The following is a 22,388-nucleotide window of genomic DNA, read 5'->3' as shown; positions in this document are numbered from 1 at the left end:
GAAATTTCTTGTGAAAACAGTTTTGTGTGTGTGTGTGTATGTGTGTGTGTGTGTGGTGTGTGTGTGTGGTGTGTAAATAGATACGTCACTTTTATGTAATACCTTCAGTCAGTAAATATTTGCTGAAAACAACTCTTTGTTAAGCTTGAGTGGGAGTAGAACATAGACTAAAAATTGAAAAGTTGGGTATCCAACAAGTGAAATAGAAACGGGAGAGGGGAAGAGAGAAAAGAAAGAATTAGGTTTGAGCTAGAACTCACGAGAGCAGGCAGATGAAACAGGGCTGGCAGGAGGGGCGGGGTGGGGGGTTCTGTAAGCTCTGAGTCATGCTCCTGGGAATGAATGCTAAGTGCATTATCTAATTAGGGAGACAATTATTCCTCCCATCACCTTAGCATGTGACTCGGACTTCCTGGGGTTGGTCTCCTGGCCCCCAATTTTCGGAAGTAGCAGTATGCTCATAAGTTCTTTGCCCCAGAGAAGAATGTCTTAAAAGCTTTTTGTAAGGGAGATAATTGTGTTTAGGTTTTGAATTTATTTTTTTATGGGTATGGGTGTTTTGTGTATGCCTGTGCACCACATGTGTGCGTTCTCCTGAAAGGTGTCGAACCAGAGTTACAGATGGTTGAAAACCATCATGTGGATGCTGGGAATCGAACCTGGTCCTCTGGAAGAGTGGTTGATGCACTTAACCACTAAGCCATCTCTCCAGCCACGAAATTGGCAATATTTTACCTTGTAAAACTGTTCTACATCTTCTCTCACTGACAAATGGTTGAGGGAAAACATATAATAACATTATAGAAACATGAGAATGAATGCCAAGATTTTACTAATTTATTAATTCTAGAATTTCAATGAGCATATTCATGGTAAGTTTCTAACTTAAGCTTCTTTATTGAAACTTGGTTTTTTGTTTGTTTGTTTGTTTTTATTGCAACAGGAAGTTTTGGGGGATGGATGGGTCTGGAATATTCCACGACAATCAGCAGGTGGCAATATTGGACAGTACTGGTTTTAGGGGTTTTTTTTTCTTTTTTTTTGAAACTCATTGCCTAGCTGGCAGATGGCCTTGTTCTCAGAATAAATCAGGATGAGACCCTGATACTAAAGCCATGCAGAATCTTATTACTTGTGACTGACACTATTAGCGGTGTGCTCAGAACCATATTAGAACCCAGCCAGGGGGAGCTGCCAGGTATATTAAAACTGCCCAGCACCGACTTTCTTCTGACCAATCGTACTTTCCCCCCCCCCCCCACAACCTGGAATTGATGAGCAGCAAAGACTGAGCCTGGAGTTGCATCTCTCTGAGACTTTTAAATCAAACGGCAACTATTCTGGGTAATAAATATATTTTTTTCTTGAAGTGAGTCTCATTTTACACACATATCTTATCTTCTGTTCCCGCTCCTTACAAGACCAACAAAAGAGCGGATAAACCCCATAGCCTAAGAATTGGCTCTTATTTCTTTTTGACTCAGAGATGAGCCTCACCCAAATGTGCCCTTAAGCAGTTGCAACACGGAGCAACGCAGTTTCACGCAGCAGAAAGCTGCCTTTGAGGGGCATCAGGACCCTGGACTGGGCAGGCCAGTCAGTGAGTCACTTTCCATGGTCTGTTAGCATTTAGCCCACACTTGGAATGAAGGCTGACATGTCGCTGTTTTGCTAGTAAGTTATTCTAGATGTAGGTTTGGAATAATTCACTGGCAGCTAAAATGGAGAGTCCTTGCGCTCTTAACACCCAGAAGTAGACAGCTTTTCTCGTGATCACATTGGCTTGTGGGGGGGAAAAAATCACCTAAAACTCAGGGGCTTAAAAAAATTGTTAGACATTGTGGATTTTTTTTTTAATACCTAAAGTGTGAACGGCTTAGGGTAATTTGAAAGATTGAGGATTTCGGAGGGGAAAGGCAGTTAATTCCATGGTAAATATATCTTTATTGACCATATTTATCATGTTTAATCTCATAGTAAAAGAGCCACACAGATGGCCCTTTAATGTTCCTTTCAGTACAAAGATTTTCTGAATCTTTTAGAGAGGAGTAGGTGGTGTGTGCAGGAAAAAATAAACGTGCTATTTTGGCTTCTAGGGAGGAGGGGAGCGAAGCAATTATTTTTAGAATCTGTTCTAGTTGCTCATAGCTCTAGGAGAATAGAAGAGAGTGTGTTAATGCCAGTGAATTCTTCAGGGGGGAGGAGTTCTGCAGAAATAGGCCTTTTAAATCCTGGTGATAGTGCTAGCGGAGAGCACACTTGTGATTACTGCATGTGCACATATGTATTTCCTCACAGATGTGGGGGATGGGCTGGTCAGAACATGCATGTGGCAGCAGGGTTTCTTGGATTCAAAAATAGTTAGACTTGAGTCCACTTTAAAAAAAAAAAAAAAAGAAAGTAGCATGCCTTATCCAGAAGGAGCCACAGGGGGGAAAAAAAGGTATGGTTGAAATGTAAAAAAAAAGGAGGAAGGAACGAATTAAGTGTGTGTGTGTGTGTGTGTGTGTGTGTGTGTGTGTGTAAGAACATGTGCACTGTACTGTTAATTTATATTAAAATCTGAGCTGACTAAACTCACCAGAACGTTCCCCATTAAAAGTAAATATGAACTCTGCTGTTGAAATGAACAGAACACCTTATGCTGGACATTGTCTTGATTGCCCCTCCGAGGATTAAATAATTTTAAAATCAGACATTCTTACATTAGAAACCATGATAAATAATCCCACAACTATGGTTCAGAATCAACTTATTTACCTCAATCCCTAGGAAATTCTTTGCCTTTAACATTGACCCTTTGTACTATAGCCCCCCTTGGATTACACTAATAACTCACATAAGCCCATCAAATGCCATTCACATTCCAGTTCATATGCAGCATGGAAACACTTAGATGCTTAAGGAATGTTTAATAAATAGTGCCTTTCATTCGGACTTACTTACTCATACAAATATCGATTGCAAGTGTGAAGGGGATTGTTTCCATAGCTAAATCAGTGCTGTTCAGTATATTAAAAACAGTAATGTTGGATGTGGACTTGGATATACCACTTTATTTATTTATTATGTGTTAAATGTGCATATATTTCTTAATTCTAAAATGTACCTATGGCAACCATTTTAGTTATTTTGGGCCAAAAATTAACTAGTCTACCCATCAAAGTATTCTTTCTATTCTAAAAGTAAAAGAAAAATCAGATCTCTTGATGTTTTCTCTCTCCCCTCTCCCTTGAGAGAGCCCCGCCCCCAACTCTCATGTCCCTCTTGTCACCTTGAGCTTCCTGCAGTCTGTGGCACGGGATGTCAGAACCCTTTCCTCATCTCCACCAGCAGTCAGCTGCATCAAGGGTTCTGGCCGCGTTGGTGTCTCAGCGCACGTCTGCCTGGTAAATGCGGTGTTTGTGGACAGTAGCTTCCATTTCTCCTGTCATAGGTAAAGTGGCGAGAAGATGTTCAGACTTTTCTTTTTTAAGTATATTTCTTTAATTGTCCATCTATCAGACATTTAACGAAACCAAGGTTTACCTGGCCTGATACAGATGTTGAGGGTCTGAAAGCAACAAACATGGCCATTGCCCGCACTGTGGACTTCCCACACTGTGGGAGGAATCCGGTGCCTGTGGTTAAGGTCCACCTCCACCATACCTGTTAGTTCAACCCTCTTAATAGCCTTTCTGTAAGTAATGTCATCCTCTGAACAGCCCTCATGTTTGGCCCCTCTACAGTATTCGGAGCTGCTGTCACTTCCGCAGAGGCTCCTCAATTGTCTTAAACTCCCACATCCCCCTACACACACATACCACCCCTTACCATGGCTCCTCAGCCCCTTGCCTCTTTCATTTCCTGTACATTGGTTTCTCCATCCTGTCTTAGTATGTTTTTTTCCTACTATTTTTTTTTAATGCAGTCTTGTCATATAACCCCAGTCAGCCCGGAACTCTTAGCCCTTCTGCATCATGCTTCTGCATGCAAGAGTTGCAGGCCTGTAGAACCAAGGTCCATCTTCTGCCTTCTCTTTAAATAGTCGTTGCTTTAGTCTATGCCCTCAGCTTGAGAAACTATTGGTGCTTGCTCTATCACCATCTCTAACACCTGGAGCGTAGCCATTGTAGTCCAGTGAAGGATGACTAAACATTCTCCTTTGTTCAATGCGGAAGCTGATTGAAGCTCTTAACTCCAATTCCAGATTCTGAGAGTCTCAGAAGTACCCAGCACCTCTCAGAACAGTCAGGGCACTGTTAGCCACCCACCTTCTCTCTCCCTCTGCCTCAACAGTGGATGACTTCAGTGTAGAAATAACACTTCACTCAACGCCTGTATTCCCAATGACACAGGTCATTTGGTTCTTTCAGTAGAATGGTCTTGACATTGTCTATCAACAGAAATGTTGGTCTGCTTTTAATTGTTCTGAGGGTGCTTCATTACATGGCAGGTAGTACCTGGTCTGGAAAGAGAACTGGTATTAAATAGAATCTACTCTCCCTCCATGTAAATACGGGCAGTGTCCCCACTTCTCTGCATCCGAATAACATAGTTAATCATGGTGGTCCTGAGGCCACAGCGAGATTGCACATGCGTGACACTTAGCTCAATGCCTGGTGGGGAGAAAGTGTCTGTGGGCTGCTGCAAAGCTGGGAGTGTGCCCCATGGTGATCTGTGGCTGCAGAGGAGGAACTGTGTTCCGACATATCTGTGTTGAACAGCAGACAGTTCTCCCCTTCAGTCGCCTCTTTTTATCAAGCTATAAAAGAACCACTTATTCGAGGCTTTGCATTAAAAACATGGTTAATGTCCAGGTACTTGGCATTCCTAGCCATCTTCTGTGTCCCACGTGACAACTCAGGGAACCCACACAGACTAGATACCCATAAGCTGTGGCGTCTGTTAACTGGACTTACATTCTCCTCTTCCCAAATTTGCCTGCTATGTCTCTGTGTGGTCCTTCGGTTGCAGTCTCTGGTCTGCCGTGGTCTGGTATTTCTGTCATGTCCATTAGGTCAGTGGCTCTCAACCTATGGATAGTGCCTGCCCTTAAGGGGCCAGATGATCCTTTCACACGGGTCACATAGCAAATAGGGTGCATATCAGATATTTACATTGTGAGTCATAGCAGTGGCAGAATTACAGTTATTAAGTAGCAAAGAAGTAATTTTATGGCTGGGAGCCACCACAGTGAGGTACTGTATTAAAGGGTCGCAGCGTTAGGAAAGTTGAGCACCCCTGCAGGTCATAGGAGAGCAGGTTCTGAGGACTGCCTGTCCCTTCTGGAAGCACATCCAGACCTCGAGACTCTGTACCTAGAGGTGGGAGGAAGGCTTCCTTTAGTCACAAGTCCTGTGCAATTACACCGACTTTCCTTTCTTCTCCAGGACCTCCAAATAGAACGAGAGAGGACTGCATATAACATATCTGGCGGCTGCACGGCCCTCATTGTGCTTTGCCTTCTGGGGAAGCTGTACGTGGCCAATGCTGGGGACAGCAGGTAAGCGAATCAGCTCCCTGGGCCTTACTAACTTCTGGTGCCTCTGACAGTGTCTACCTGTTCTTTAAGAATTCAGTGATTGGAAAGACAGTTATTCTGGTTGGGATTATGAGAAGAACAAGCTTCCTACATGCTAACAGAAAAGCATTTGTTTGTTTGTTTGTTTGTTTGGTTGGTTGGTTGGTTTTTTAGGATGGGTTTTTTTCTGTGTAGCCTTGGTCCTGGAACTCACTCTGTAGACCAGACTGGCCTGTAAGTCAGATCTCTCCTGAGTGCTGGAATTAAAGGCTAGAAATACATTTAAGAACAATCATCACGGAAGGTTGGAGGGCATGCGATGTGTTCATAGCTGCAGCTAGTGTGTCTCTAGAGCTCATCTAAGCCAGGAACGCTCAAATGTTGGGTTTGGCCTTGAAACCTGGTTTTCAGTCAAAGTTTAGCAGAGTCAGGATATTGGAGGGCAGTGAAGGAGAGGGGGATCTGAACAGAGTGAGTGCTTGGAGCGGCCCTGGCACATTCCCCTGCCAACTGTAGCTCCCCACAGTCACTTGGCATTTGCCCCACCCAGGAGCCCAGAAGCTTCTCCTTGTATATGCATTCCTTTGGGGGCTCTGTGTGCCCATGTGTGTGTGTGTGTGTGCGCGTGTGTATGCACACGCGTGTATGTACATGTGTATGTGAGACCCTTTGTCTAGCATTACCAAAGAAGAAGATAAACTTGTTCTTTTTCCACCTTAAATAAATGGCACTTCTTTGACAGTGACCGTTCTTAGGTATCAGTGTGGCTTTCCCTAAAGAATGACTGTTTTGAAAATGGCTAAATTTCTGGATTCTAAACATGGAAGGGCGATTCCTTAGCAGTGGCTGCTGTCTTGAGATTATATTGTTCCTTTAGGCCCTGGGCCACTGATGTGCATTCCTGCCTCTTGAGTCCTTCTCGCGTTCCCACCCCACCTTCCTCTCTCTCTCTCTCTCTCTCTCTCTCTCTCTCTCTCTCTCTCTCTCTCTCTCTCACACACACACACACACACACACGCACACACACACATACACACACACACACACACTGCTATTCCTTGTCGCTGGTGCCTCTGCAGCTCAGAAGACTAACCATCTTAACTCAATGAGGAGATTTCACTCTCTTCTTTCTCCCATTTACAATGAGGAAACCCAGCTGAGCGTTCTCCATGCCTCTTCTCCCAATAAGGCAGCTAACCCTAACCTTTATTCTGGAAGAACATAGAAAACAAAGGAGAAAGGACTGCCCAGGAACCAGTTCATGGGTTTGAAGATGGAATACTTTGAAAGGTCCATTTATTTTAAAAGAATATGTGGATTTTCTGTTTGACACACACTGTATCAGGTTTCAATGTGAAATTTCACACAGTAAATGGCAGGGTGTTTAAGATACTATTTACCCATGGCTTCTGTCCCCCGTGCCCACTGAGTTTCACCAGCTCAGATGTCGCAACAACAATGGATGGAGACATGAAGGGGAGCTAATCAGGAGTCAGTAGAGTGCCCTCAGGAAGGCACTAGCTACCCTAGCCTTGCAGGACAGGGCAGGAAGAACAACTAATGTATAAACAGTAGGACAGAGCTACAGGAAGCCTTGAAGAAAGTCCCTTTCTCTTCCATGGCCTACGAGGTTTTTCATTGGTTGAACCCACCCCGCTCAAGCCAGCAAACTAGAGGTGAGCATGCCTGGCCCAAAGGCAAGGCTGGGGCCAATGGGAAGCAGCCAGCATGCTTGTCACTTCCTTCCTCCTCTGCATACATACCCAAGAGTCTTACAGCTTCTGCCCAGAAATCGGTGACTTGCAAATGGGCAGATGGTAGCCCCTGTCCAGTTCTAGATCCTAACCATATTGAGCGATGGCGAGCAGAGGTGACGGCTTCTTTCTGCTCTCATGGAGACTGGGCCTCCAGCTCACACTCACTTCTTGTCTGTACGTCCCACTCCCAGTCTGTTAAAGTGAGTTTGCTCCCCTAACCTTCAGCACTAAGAAGTGACCGAGTGACAGTCCAGGCCACAGCCCACCCCTCCTCCTGGCCTGGGTCTCCTGAGGAGGGGTCACCTTCCAGATGACCTCGGGTTCAGAAGTTTACTCCTTGTCAGTGTCCGATAGCTGTAGCTCAGATCATCCTTTTTCAAAACTGTGACTCCTCCCAAGCGTCTTGTCTATCATCTTTCTAAAAACAATCTGCTTTGGGAGCCAGACTCCTTTATAGCCACCCCTAGCCATGCCACGTCTTATGTGTCCCAGAAACTCCCTGCTCAGGAACCTGCCAGTTCCCAGTGTTTATCTTCTGAGCTTTTGCCGTCTTAGCATGGCTACCAGTCTCCAGACCTTGCTCTCCACATACATAAATACATTGGACTACATGACATCTAGAATTTATGGCTTGCTAAAGGCTAACCTAGGGGAGTGACACTTTCCGAAAGCAAAGTCATGCTACTTTAGCCAGTCTTTGTGACATTTCTTATAGCTCTGTGACATCTTTCTTAGAGCCTATTGTTAAATTTTTAATTTAACCAAGGCCCTGTTTTCCTAAGTGCCCATAAAAATATGTTTTATATTTAGTTCTAATTTTAAAAGCCTAATAAATACTCATTTTCTTAACTAAGTTGTGATGCACAGAATAAAAATTACCCTGCAACCCAGGAAGCTTAAATTATATTTGTGGAACTCAGACCCCAGTGTCTAGATACAAAGTTGGGGTTTTTACAGCTAATTGGTAGGGGTTTGGTATCCACATGTGGACTATAATTCATAGAGAAGCCTAGGACAGTGGGAACTGGTATTTTATTAAGCTCACCAAATGATCATTTATGGAGCACTTAGGATGTTACTTGCAGCTCTTTCATGAATGATAGATACGGATGTCATCTTCGACCATCCTCCCCTACTTTACATACTGATGATGTATTATGAGCTTTTCAGTTTAAAAACATGGTCTTCTTTGGAACTGGGTAAACATCTTCATATCTATGAAACTGTAGGTTATGATCCGTCAACAAGCAGTTAGGAATCCAAGACTCAGGTAACAACAACAACAAAAAAAAAAAAATGGTTAAAGCTGACAGAAAATTCTGGCAACACAGCCTTGATTAATTAAGTGCTAATTTTTTCATTGTTAGATAATAACTGTCATGTGTTTATACTTTAAGTCTTGACAGTTGTTAGGGTGAAAAATAAATCTTCATTGTGCGTTCGCTACCCTGTAATTACTTACAGAGTAGCGAGGAGAAAAGCATTGCTTTGATTGAGAAGCTGCCTGTGGTCAAGGACTGCTTTCTGGGCTCCTTATCTGTGTGTCATCTGATTTGCCAGCTGGCCCTGTGTTTGCTCCGGGGCTGTCTTCAGGAAACACTGCTGGTCGCGTCTGTGGTTTACCAGTGTTTGACTCCATAGCCGGCCTCTATGTACAGCAGTGAGTGATTCATCCACGGAGGCCTGGTCCACAGAGGAGACCAACTTCCTTATCTTGTTAGCCGAGCTCATCAGCTGTCTAGAAAGATGCAGCAACTGCAGGGTACTCTATTGCGTTACTTCTCCCAGGTAAAGGTCGTCGGCTCAACACCTGGGGATCTTAAGGAGCTAGCAGGGAAGCAGATGGTGGGTGGGTTTCTCCCTTTAAGCAAATATGAGCCGGGAGTGTGGAAATGTCATGCGAAGCATTCTGCAGGCTGTTACCCATTGTGTTTGAGTCATCAGCTCCTCGGGTCGGGCTGTTCTTCAGTTCAGGAGGGTGCTGTGGCTCCTTCTTAGAAGATGATTTTATTCTGTTTCTAGAGAGCTCAGGCACTGGGGAAACAGAGCCATGACTGCTTACTTCAAACAATGTCTCAGGGTTGGCAACTGAGACTAGGCAAGCTCATTGAGATTAAAGAAAGGCATTTAAGAATCATTAACGTCTTGATTTCCACGCTTGCAGGAATTGTAGTAGCAGCATCTGCGAGGCAACTAAGCAAGCACTAGGCACTTGCTTACTACTAAAACAAGGTCGTGTTTAATTCTGTCAATAAGAGAGTGAAAAGTCAGAAATGTTCATGTTAGAGACATGCAGTTTATCAGAAGCATTTTTCCCAAGGTCCCCAGCTACTGAGGAGTAGAGTTTCCCTAACACCCAAGATTGGAGTAAAAGAACCAGGTTGTCAGGGATGACACCCATCTATCCACCCATGCTCAGACTCATTTTAACATCTCTAATACAAGAATTTTTACTTAACATTTCTACTCCCTATTTATTTGTACATGAAATACTGATACACTTTACAATCAGCGGCATCTCAGAGTTTACCCAGAATGGATTATGGGTATAAGTGAGTGCATAGATACATTTAGAAGCTGGGTAGTTTTAGACTGAGTCTATGTAGCCCAGGCTTGCCATGATCTCATCATTCTGGGTGCTGGGATTATGATACTCATGCATTACCATCCCAAGCTCTTAAAGACTGATATAAATAGGTCACATTTGTCTTACTTTTCTATTACTGTGAAAAAACACCATGACCAAGGCAACTTCTTAAAGAGTTTATTTGGGAGGTTTTGCAGAGTTAGAGTCCATGGCTGTCGTGACAGGAAATATGGCATCGGGCAAGCATGATACTGGTCCGTAACTAGGAGGCAGAGACAGGAAATTAATACTGATGTAAGCCTTGAAAACGCCAAGCCTGACCCAGTGACACACCTCTTTCAACAAAGCCACGCCTCCTAATCCTTCCCAAACAGTTCCACCAACTGGGCACAAGTTTTCAAATAGATGAGGATGGGGAGGGGGGATTCTCATTCAAATCACCCCAGCAGTGATCAAGCAAAGACCTTTGAGTGACCCAATCTGTTCCTTTATAGTGTAGAAAAGATGCTTTTCAAAGAGAGAACAGTCAGCTTTCTAAAAGTCAGAGTTTTGAGATCATTTTAAATGTTGTGTTTTCATTGTAAAGATAGTCTGTTGCAAATGACCTAAGCTGCCCCTCCATCCGCAATTTGACCATTATAATAAACATTAGTCCTATAAAATCAGACTTTCATTCAGCTATGTTTATGACTTCTTTAAAATGATTGTCTCCAGGACCTTGAAAGTGACCCCCAAGATTCCTAAGAATATGAGCTTACATGCTTGAAATTCTCCTGGAAAAGATGAAGAGGTCAAGGGAGTATTCACTAATTAGCACCATGCAAGAGTGAGCAACCATTGGACCGGCTGTATCCAACCTTTTGACCTTGGCAGGTGATGTGGTGTTTTGAGAACAACACAATTTAAAAAAAAAAAAAGTCATATGCAAAAAAAAATGTCTCACAGGGTTTTAAGTAAGTGTGTGCTTGTGTGTTGGCAGTGTCCATTGCTCCCCACACTGGGTGCTGTCCAAGGGGCATCATTCTAGCTGCAGCCTGCAAGTCTGGCCAGGATGCTGTCCTTGCAGTTTTTCTTTCACTCCTTTTCAGTGTGCAGGGTTTTCCCATTTCACTGAAAGCTGCTAGGTCAGAGGTGAATTCCTATAGCAAGTCTGAACTTTCTTGAGGATAGGAGCTGGATATTAAACAAGACTTACATTTCTAAATTCAAAACCAATTACACATCTGTGTGTCTACTCTCACAGGCCTCTCCCCTCTGCTGATGGAAAGATAATGGAACATTATGTAACTGCCTCCAGGGCCCTGGGTACCATAAAGAACCGCTCACTCCTTTTGTATGTGCCTGCAATTTCACCAGCAGCCCCACAGCCCCGCCACAGAACGCCTTGTTGCTCATAAGTGCTTGTCCATCCATGCCTGCCAGCGAGCTTCCCCTTTGATAGGAGCCTTTCTCTGAGTCCAGAAATACACTTGATCTGCTTCCACTGGCTGCTTTAAGTCTCCTATACCTCTCATTTTATTTGACATATAAAAAAAAAAAAAAAAAAAAAAAAAACAAGGTTAAGCCCCATTTTCCACTGTGGAAGTCAAACATGTTGTTTCTGCCTTTTTATCTCTTCGGTGTATCCCAAGTCCTGTAGAATGGATTAGGCGGAGGAAGAAGTGATATAATCAGATGATCTCAAATACACACAGAGAGGCAGACCTTCTCTTTTCCTGTCACAGCCCTTCCGACCACACAAAGGACTCCTGGAGGTAGATGCCTCCTTTCCTCAACCTGTGGCTCCCAAGCCAGCAGCAGGACCTGGGAATGTGTGTGGAATACCTGTTCTAGCCACGCCGTAGGCTTCCTGCATCAAAAGCCTCAAGGCAGGCAGCCAACAATCTGTGTTGGAGCAAGTCCTCCACTGGACATGGACATGTGCTGGTCGAGGTTAAGAGTCCGGAACTCATGTGGCTGGGCATGGTTGGCCCAACACTGCAATCCCAGCATTTGGGAGGCTGAGGCAGAAAGAGCATGTGTTCAAGAATGGCATGGGAAGCAGATAAGACTGTTTGAGGAGAAAAATGAACCACTACTCTATAGTCTACTCAGGGCCTCTGAGAGGGTGAGGAAGGGACCACTATGTCCTCAGGGTTACAGAATGATGGCTCCTCCTAGCTGAGAGAGAGGCGTGCAATGTGGCAGGCACATGTAGCTGTGTAACACATGAGGATAGCTGCTTCCTCTTTTTCTGCTTTCCTGCCGGGGTGCTGCTACCTGAGGTGCAAGGGCCAGCCCGCATCTGTTGTCGCTTATTTTTTTCTCCTTACTCTTTTGGGGGCTTGCCTCCCCAACTCCCAAATAAATCACACAGAGACTGACTTATTCTTGCATATGAATGCCCGGCCTAAGCTTGGCTTGTTTTGGGCCAGCTTTTCTTAAATGATCCTGTCTACTTTTTGCCTCTGGGGTTTTGCCTTTCTCTAGTATATATCACTTACTTCTTATTCCATGGCTGGCTGTGTAGCTGGGTGGCTGGCCCCTGATGTCCTCTCTCCTTTTCTTGCTCCTTGCTCCTTCCCTCCCAAGTTTCCCCTCCTATTTATTCTCTCTGTCTGCCAGTCCCGCCTATCCTTTGTCCTGCCTTACTATTGGGCATTCAGCTCTTTATTAGACCAATCAGGTGTTTTAGACAGGCAAAGTAACACAGCTTCACAGAGTTAAACAAATGCTACATAAAAGAATGCAACACATCTTAGCATCATTAAAACAAATGTTCTGCCAGGTGGTGGTGGGCCCACACCTTCAATCCCAGCACTAGGGAGGCAGAGGCAGGTGGATCTTGTGAGTTCAAGGCCAGCCTGGTCTACAAGAGCTAGTTCCAGGACAGGATCCAAAGCTACAGAGAAACCCTGTTTTGGGGGAAAAAATGTTCCACAGCATAAACAAATGTGACACATCTTAAAATAGTATTCCACAATGCACATCTCTATCCTGTGACTTGGGGTCTCTTTGCAACAGACTGATATTCTAGAGCATAGGTTCAGTCATCCAGAAGTGGAATTAGAATGAAAAAGCCTCATATGACCCAGCTCCTGTGTCAGCTACGATGCCCTAAAGCTGGAGTGAGCTGAGAAACCACGATTGTGGCCTTGGCTCCAGCTTCCAATCGAGCTATGATTTCAATAGGTTCCCTTTCCTCTTAACCTGCTCGGAGGCAAGCTGGGAAGACTCATGGTATTTGCAGAAAAGGAATATTTGCATGTCAAAGTGTTAGCATGGGGTTATTGAGGTGAGGTGAGTGACCATTTCTATCCCTGGCCCCCAGGGTTGGCAGATTAGAGCCAAAGGGGAATTTTATTACAGCGAAGGATCACAAGGTTCTATTTTGGGTCATGCCAGACCACACCAAGATTAAGGCTAACTAACAAGAGTCTAAAGGGCAGCAGCGCCTGAGAGGGTTGGTTTAACCTAACAAGGTGAAGCATAACCCTAGTCAAGGTAATATGTAACGTCTTCTACCATCAAGAAGTGGGGGCAAAAGAATGAGGGAGGAAGAGGCCACTTCTAGTGCCTCACTTGGAGATGTCTTTGAGCAGACAGTGAACTCTGTTTGGTCAACATTGTGGTATAGACACCAGAATCCAAGGTGGTAATGGGCTTTCTCAGTCTGTATAAGTAAGGTACAAACATCACTGCTGTTGATCTATCAGGTAGACTAAGGATGGAAATAATAGACACCAAACCTCACTGACTTAAAACTCTAGTGGCCTTGGCCTGGCAGAGATCTGGGACCCTGGGATGAAAAAGACTGCCACATTAGCATTTGACTTCTGGGGGTTTGAAAGCATGTCCACCCCGCCAGACAGAAGAGAACAAGAGCCCAGAGGGCCTTTCAAGGAAGTCTGGAAGAGGCTCACAACCCTTTAGTGTGCAGTGTGTTGGCTAGAATCTAGTCCCATGCTTATACTGACAAAGCTGATGGGAAGTGTTGCCTGAATTGTGAGGTGGTTCTCAACCTGTGGGTCATGAATGACTCCTTTGGAGATCAAACAGCCCTTTCATAGGGATCGCATATCGGATATCCTGCATATCAGATATTCCCATTACTATTCATAACAGTAGCAAAATTACAGTTATGAAATAGCAACAAGAATGATTTTATAGTTGAGGGTCAGCACAACATGAGGAACTATATCAAAGGGCTGCAGCATTAGGAAGGTTGAGGACCACTGCCTAGGGAGCTGACTTGAGTAGACAGTAATGTGGACCACGGATGAGTATTGAGTAGGGAATCATATGAAGTTCAGTTAGTCGCACTGGTGCCTCTGTTCAGTTGTCATTAGTCCTCTTCCTTTGTTCCGATGCAGCCACAATTTGGGGGTCACTTTCTAAAGCCCAAGTGCCAGCTCCCTCTTTTGCTGCTCTAACTTCACCACTGTTGATCATAGAAAAGATGTGAGACCAGCTTCAAACGGTCAAGGTGGTGAAGGGAACACTGAGTTACGCAGAGCGCCTTCACCTTGGAGAACGTGAATATGAGAATCCTCCAGTGAACAGCATGCCAAACATCTGTAGAGAAAATTCCCTGGAGAATGCAATGCCTCCTTTATACCAAAGACTCCAGTCTCCAGGCAGGGTGTGACTGTGCGGGGGACCTTGGCTTCCTTTGTTCTCGGACACGTCTGTCGTCGCGAGATCAGAGAGCTGTTCTGTGTAATAGTTTAGTCTCCTGTCTACTCTCGCACTACACGTTTTGATATTTTTTAATGAGCTCGTTTCTTCTTTCTGATGTCAGCTTTAGTAGAGTCGAAAGAGCTGCAAGGAATGGATCCTTTATTAATATTCTGGACTCCGTCTTGAGTTTCCTTGTAATAACCCAGGACGGTTTGCACTGGAAAGATGGCTCAGATATGAAAGTGCTGAGTCATGATGACCTGAATCCGGTTTTCCTGAACCATGTAGAAAGCCAGGAGGGGTTAGCACATGCCTGTAATCCCGGCACTGGGGAGGAAGTCACAGGGAGAACTTAGCAACATTCTGGCTAGAGATCTAGCTGAATCGGTGAACTCCACATTAAGTGAGAGACAGAGACGCTGTCTCACAAACTGTGGAGAGCTACTGAGAAAGTCACTCAGCATTGACTTTTAGCCTTCATTGGACATGTGTACACACACAAAATGAATATGCACACACGCACACACACAACCACTTGTACAATTCTTTGTGCATTTATTAGGAGCCTCTACATGAAGATCAGACATAAGCAACATTCAACAAATACTCACAAGCCAGGCACCTGCCAGGCTCTGTGCTGGGGAACCTCTGTGTGTGACAGAGGCACACTGGATTGTCTTCCTGCGCCGACAGCACAGGATGCGGGCAAGCATCCATTTGTGATACTGCAGTAAGCAAATGCAGGTACTCCCTGGGCTTTAATGAAAGGAGGCTGCTTTGGGATAATGCATGTTTGTCATGTTCTTCATTGCCTCTAGTGATGGGTGTTACACTGTGGACTGCTGCCAAGGTCAGAACCCACTGTGACAAGCCCTGTTCCTGGTCCTCTTTGCTACATTATTCTGCAGTGTCATTGTGGTTATGAAGAGCGCTTGCAAGCTAGGTTGGCATTTTGGGTCATCTTGTGCTACAGATGCTTCGGTGAAACCATACTTATTTTTGTAAATGTAGCTTTTGTTCATATGTCAGCAGCAGGAAGTAGCATGTGGAGGCCTCCAATGGTTCGTGATAAGGTTTCTGATATCTGCTGAACTGTCCTTCCTGGTTGCCGTGTATGGTTTTCAGATGGTTGGTTGCTCTAGGAATTTATCTGGAGACCCTTCAACCTTGTCATTCTTAACAGAAGGAAGCCACCAAACTCCAGCAAATGTGGATTGGGTGTTGGTAGCAGTGGGTAGGAAGAAAGTCTGCACGCAGCCTTTGTAAGTGAACTTGTGTGAGGGGTATAAAGTGCAGTCAAATAGAAAAATCCAAGTGTGCAGACGTTGACCCTCAGACCTGCAGAAACCATCCTGTCCCACTGCAGTGGAAGGCGCCAGTTTCTCCTCCTTAGAATCCCACACAGGTTGGAGATAATACTCATAAACCCCAGGAAAATGGCCCATGCTTCAATTCCTTCACTCATTTACTAGATACAGATCGGCCCCAGTGAATTGTCTTTGGCGTAGGCAGGAGGACATGGCCATGATCCAAGCAAGGCCAAGCTCTTACAGGTCTGGAATAGGGACAAGCACAGCAGTAAAAGGCTGGGTATGCGGGATCGTGGCGATTTCTAAAGGGAAGGGTCAGACAAAGGACTAACTATGCAGAGATTTTGGTGTGGGTTGCAGTTTCATGTGGGGCTGGAGGAAAGGCATACCCCAGGAGGAGATGCTGTGGGTTGCAGCTTCACGTGGGGCTGGAGGAAAGGTATACCCCAGGAGGATATGGAGCTCAGAGTAGGACTGAAGGAAGACACCAACCAGACCTAGCATCCGGGATAAAAGCAGGTAACCAGAGAGAAGTGGACCAGGCTAAGACATATGAGCTAATGAATTAATTCCATTCCAAATGTGCTTGCATGCCTGTGACATATAGCCTGGAAACTACAGATCTGAGTAATAATGATCTCAGAAGCCCTGCCCTTGTGGAGTTTACATCATCATGTGGGAGAGGAATAAATAAAATAAGGAAGGCATGGAACACATAAAATCATCCCAACGTTATATGCTAACTGGATGCATTTGAAGTGCTCATTCTAAACACCTTCCCGTATGGTAAGCGCCTAGTAAATCATAGTTATGAGGGGTGGTTATCAGTATACTTTCTTCTTTTGCATCTACTATAAATAGAAAAGTTCGCCCCTTTAATGTGTCTCAGTTTGCAGTAAATGTGTGATGTGAAGTCACATAACTGCATGGTAGAAGAAAGGACTTGAAGTGGCAGGGCTCCAGGAACTTCCGAGCTGCTGTAAAGTGTGTGTTAGGGACTTTTCAGATTGCCTTCGCAGCTGCTGTGGGCTCCAGTGTAGATTATCACTCAGCCAGTGTCATTGCCAAATATTAGTGCTGGTCCCGAGAACTCTGTTCTTACTCTGTCGGATCTGGGCAGCTTCCTGAACTCAAGTCAGACCACACCAGTGTGCATGTAACTGGTACACACATCTCCAGATAGTTTACCATGCTAATTTATGCTATGGAGCATGTTGTGCATACTGCAATATTCTTTCAAATTCTGGGATTTTGTGACTTTTTTTTTTTAAATCCAATGTCTGTCGCTAAGTAACACAGAAAGTATTTTTTCTGCAAAGCGCTTTGACCCAGACACACTTCCCTTCTCCCTTACCACCAGGCCTTTGGCAGTCACAAAGTTAGGTTTTTTTGTGCTTAATGTTTTGTTTTGTTGTTTGGGGCTGGTATTGGTTTCTTTGTCTTGAAAGACTTAGCTGTGCGGTCACGGTCACTAATTCCTAGGGAGTTCATACGTGGAGGAGGTGTTCTGTTCATAGGACTACCCGAAGCTCACACGTGAGGAAGAGTTCATAGGAGCTCAGAGCTCACACATGAGGAAGTGTTCATAGGATCTCGATCTCAGAGCTCACACATGGGAAAGTGTTCATAGGAGCCCAGAGCTCACACGTGAGGAAGTGTTCATAGGATCTCAGAGCTCACACTCATAGGAGCTCAGAGCTCACACTCATAGGAGCTCAGAGCTCACACTCATAGGAGTCCAGAGTTCACACGTGAGGAAGTGTTTATAGGAGCTCAGAGCTCACACTCACAGGAGCCCAGAGTTCACACGTGAGGAAGAGTTTATAGGAGCCCAGAGCACCCCAACCCTCTATTTTGTGCTGTGCTTCATCGCTTGGCTCTTGCTAGAATCTTTCCTTGTCTCTTGCAGTGGCATTATCAGCACAAAAGAATGTGCAGAGCAGTGACATCACTCATGCACACACACGCACGCACATACCCGCACACGCGCGCACACACATGCACGCACAAGCACACACCCGGACCCAGGCTACCAGGCCTGCCTGCAAAGATTGGATTCACCCAGTTGATTTTCACAGAGGTTCTCCCTGTTCACTCCTCATGGGATTTCTTGCTTTTCTGTGTCCGGGTGTTTGTGTAGCTAGCTTCTGCTTTATTTTATGTTAGTTTGGGATGGTTTTGTTTGTTTTTGTTTGTTTGTTTACTTTTATGCCTTCCTCAGTTATGTTCTTCATGATTCTGAGCAGTCAGGTCAAATGCCATCCATATGCCAAGGTCCCTTGCCCAAATGTATATTTGAGCCCTCGGGTGAAATAGCGGTTAGACTGGCACACACTTCCTGAACTCTATATGAATGGGTCCTCACAGCCGAGACTCAGTGTAGCAATGAACGAGATCACTCCGGTGAAGCGGGTACACGGTCAAACTGGATTTGGTCTCTGGCCTCAGACACTGAATGCCCAACATCTCTGTGCCTTCTTTATCAGTAAATAAAGTGATAGGAATAAGTAAGCTGTAAATAAAGATAATAGAGACCTTCTCTAGGATAGGACATCTGAACGATCTGCTCTAGGACAGCCATCTTTGCAGTCACAGCTACCAGTAATCTTCCTCTGCACCTCCTTCAGCCACAGATCCTGATCCTCAGAGCCTCTCAGAAGTGATGCTGTCATGCCAGGAAGCCCTCGCGGTACCTTCTGCTAGGCCACGGTCTTGGCAGCGGAGATGTCACTGCGTTAAGCCAGTGTTAATTACTGTTTCACTACAGCCCCCCAGGCAGTCAGTCTCCAGGACCAGCCCGCATCTATTCCTCCGGGATCTTTCAGGCTCACTACACTGAGAATGTCTGGCAGTACCTGGCGGAGAGAAATTACGCACATGGTTTTTCTAGCATATCTGTGCAGTGTGAGTGCACGTCTATCAACGTGGAGACTGAGCTTGTGCAGAATGTGTCCCAGGATGAGGCAAAGACAACTTGGGCCACAGTCTTGAGAAGCCAGACAGACTCCATCCCTCCTTTCCCTTCACATCAGGTGTCTCATAGGCTCCACACCCTGCTGTGTTCAGTTTCAGGTACATGAGGACATCTTCCACTAGTGTGACCGGTCTCGGCCTCTCTGAAACAGTCTGTTCCCACTTATCTTTGTCTGCCCCTCCCAGCTTCTTCACCGTTGCCTCCCTGACCTCCCTCAGCTCTCTCAAATGACCTCTCTACTTTCCCCTAGCTGGTTCCCTCTGTATGTAGGGCTCTCCGTCCATGCCTGCAATCCCCAGGTAATTCCTCTCAGGACAGGCTCCATTGTGCTTTTCCCGTCAGTCCCTGCAATCCAGTTTGCTTCCTCACCTCAGCTACCAGGGTGTACAGAGAAGCTGACGAGCTGTTCTCCAACTGCTTTTACTCTTCCTTCCTCCTGGGCATAAAGACTGTCTTCCACAGCCCTGTATATACTTAGCACGTGAGCAAAGGGAACCATAAAACCTTTTACACACCATGATTCAAAGCGTGTGTGTGTGTGTGTGTGTGTCACACACCAAATGATACGTTCAGTACCAGTCCCCGGTATCCGTGAATCTGGGCCTCTTTTGGAAATGGAATCTTTGCAAAACCAGTTTAGGTCAAACTGGTCTTAGGTCGGCCCTAAATGACAGTAGCTGAAGGGGCTGGCCTTCTCTGAGTCGCTGTTTCGTTTTCACACCCGGTGTAATCGGGGCTGTCTTCTTTCTTCCCTAATGGGCACCAACTCGTTTGTGGCAGGAGTCAAATCTCACTTTATATCCCCTCCAAGCTCTTCCAAAAGTAGGCTCAGCTCCTCTCAGAACTGCTTGTGACTAGTATTTCTCCTGGAAACGTTTGTGGCAGTGTTTGATACGATGCCAGGCTTCTCTGTGGTCTTAAGAGAGCTTGGGCAAGCAGGTGCCCTTCGACTGGAGACAACAGTGCTAAGAAAAGGTGCCCAGCTCCACCTGCCGTCTGTCCTAACATACACCCTGTCATTTAGGCCTCCAAATCCCTCCCGGAATACAACGATGCTTTGTGTCGCCTCCATCGCATCGCCTTTGGCCTAGCACCGCCTCTCTACTGAACTTGAACAAATGCTCAGCTCTCCTCAGCTCTGTCTGGCACCAGGCTGGTTTCTACCCACAACAAGAATAAACCTAGCAAAAAAAAATAAATGAAGAAAAAAAGATAAACCCCTGCCCCATACCCTTCAGAATTGGTTGTTGTGCTCATCTGAACTCTATAAAGAACATTCAAAATCCTCCCAACTGGCCCCAGCCCTCCTCTCCAGTCTCCCTCTGCCTGTCCCACCCTTGAGCCAGCACAAGGGTTTGCCCAGCTGCTTGCACGCACTGGTGGTCCCCCTACCGTTCAGCCCCCCTCCCCCCACACATGCTTCTGACTGAATAGCATCCCCTTGGGCTTTCTGGGGGCTCCCATACGAGCTTTGGCCTCAGTGTTACTGTGTCCTCCAGGATCTCCTTTCTGAAGTTCCTGCCCACCTCACCAGACAGGCATGTCTCTTCCCTGGGTCCTAGAGACATGCCTGGCACCCATTAGCGCTTACGGAGTCTTTGCCACAAGAAAGAAAATGAGGAGAGAAATGACTTAGAAGTCCTAATTTGATGGGTAAAATTGCTGGTGTAACTGGTGCTTCCATTACGCTCAGGGTCACATGGATCTAATTTGAGTCAGTTTTTATGGTTCAGAATTTCAAATTGCTCTGAAGGTTGAGCCCTCCACATGCACAAAATGTTTCTCCTCACTGTAGCTTTTGCCCAATGTCTTAGACAGATTTGCTTCCGATTGGTGGCATGACTCTGTCTAGCCTCAGCAGCCGTGATCTCCACTCACTAAATTAGGGCATACCTAAATTTGCAGTAATGTTTCCCCTCGGCAATGTAGGACATCAGCCAGGGGAGTTTGGTGTCCCCTGACAGTGCCTCTCCACACGCTGGCCCCAGAGTAAGTGGTCTCTCTGGGTATGCGCTCTCTCTTTTCCTTCTGGGTCACGCCCATCTGTTCTAATTTCGCTATTTTTGTCCCTGGTAATTGTCTGAATGGAAATTCACTGGTTCAACATCTCCATCACTACAGATTAAGACTCCTTAGCTTCGGGGAATACATTCCAAGCTTCCCAGTGGATGTCTGAAACCTGGGTCCTAAAGGGCCTTGTATAGTCTGGTTTTTTTCCCCCTATACTTCATACCTATGAGAAATGTTAGTTCATATGTTGGGCACACTATAAGATTAACTGAGATGAAATTGATTTTAATAGTATGCTTTCCCATAAACACAATTGAAAACGTTTGAATTGTTTCTGGAATTTTCTGTTTAATATATTGGAGCTTGACTGACCTCAGGTGTCTGAAATTATATTGAAGGTGGACAGTGGTATTAGATTTTTACAAAGGATGGTGACAGTGTGTTCACCACGAGCATGAGGCAGAAGCCAGTGCAAGCAAAAGAAAGTAGCAGCCAGGCTGGCATCCCCAGAGGGAGTACAATGCATCTCTGATGTCCTTCAGCTGTGAGTCCTCTGGAAGTTGTTCCGACTGCTCAGAAACATCTGGGAGTGTGGGTGAGCCAGGAGGGTCTACCATGAACAGGGGGAGCATGGGAGAATGACTGAAGAACCCTGAGGTAAGCCCGAGCACAGCTTCCCATCCGGCCCAAGCGCTGACCTCCCCTATCCTGGCTTCTTCATCGCGGAAATGAAACATTGGCACTAATGAGATTAAAAAGTAGAAGGATTTCTGTGAAGAAATGTCATTTTCCTCCTCTCTGAGTTGTGCTCCTCTCGTTAATGTTTAATCATCTGTGATAGGTTTTGGAGTCACTGTGGAGATTTTAACTTTCTGTATGTGACAAGTGTTCTCTCTAATTATCCACTGAGAGCAAAGAAACCGGTGGGAAAATGAGCTGAGAACGGGGGAGACGTTGTCCCAATTTGTGTTATACTTCCGCCTGCTTTGTCAAGTGCTGAACAATTAGTCTTACCTTGAGTGAAAAGAACACTCAAGGCAGGTGAAGTCAACTGCTGTTCCCTACACTGTCCCTGTTCATGTCACTACCCCACCTCCGTGCAGCCTTCAGTCCTGGGCTGGCGCTGATCCATTGGATGTTTGTAGTGAGCCGTGCAGCAGGTGGCCGTGTTTTATGGAGGAGGAAGGTTGAGTCTTGTTGAGGTTCAAAGAACTGCCGAGGTCACAGGTGACAAGTGGAAGTGCCAGCTCTCAACCCAGGTCCCACCTGTCTCTCCAGAGTCAGATCCCGTGTTGCTGGAATCAGTTTGTAGACCTAAAAGGACCCGACCTCTTACCTGACCTGGGAGGTGGTATACACTTGAGCCCCAGTAACCCTGCTCCTCATTCCTCCTTGGTGACTTCAGGCACATTGTTTAAAGACAGACATTACTGTATGTATGCAAAGTAAAGAAAATAATTTGTCACTTTGGGTTGCTAGAGAAAAGTTAGATCCATGTTATAGCAGATGTCTTTTGAAAATAGAAAACAAAAGCATAAGTTGTTTTGGTTTTGGTTTGCCCTTTTCAGTAAGATGAGCAATTGATTCT

General features: G+C 45.4%; 1 protein-coding gene across 3 annotated transcripts in view; it reads left to right on the top strand.

Moving 5' to 3' along the window:
* Ppm1h (protein phosphatase, Mg2+/Mn2+ dependent 1H) overlaps nt 1-22,388 on the top strand; it is a 262,145-nt gene that overhangs the window by 127,980 nt on the left and 111,777 nt on the right. For all 3 annotated transcript variants that reach the window (XM_050163872.1, XM_050163873.1, XM_050163874.1), the window contains one exon: nt 5,373-5,485. In XM_050163872.1, the coding sequence (XP_050019829.1) occupies nt 5,373-5,485 (113 nt within the window). The remainder of the gene's footprint in view (nt 1-5,372; nt 5,486-22,388) is intronic.

Source organism: Alexandromys fortis, unplaced genomic scaffold, assembly GCF_014885135.2.
Source record: "Alexandromys fortis isolate MF-2015 unplaced genomic scaffold, M_Fortis_MF-2015_v1.1 scaffold_125, whole genome shotgun sequence".
NCBI lineage: Eukaryota > Metazoa > Chordata > Mammalia > Rodentia > Cricetidae > Alexandromys > Alexandromys fortis.
Note: the sequence above shows the minus strand (reverse complement) of the source record. Positions and strands in the feature narration are given on the sequence as shown.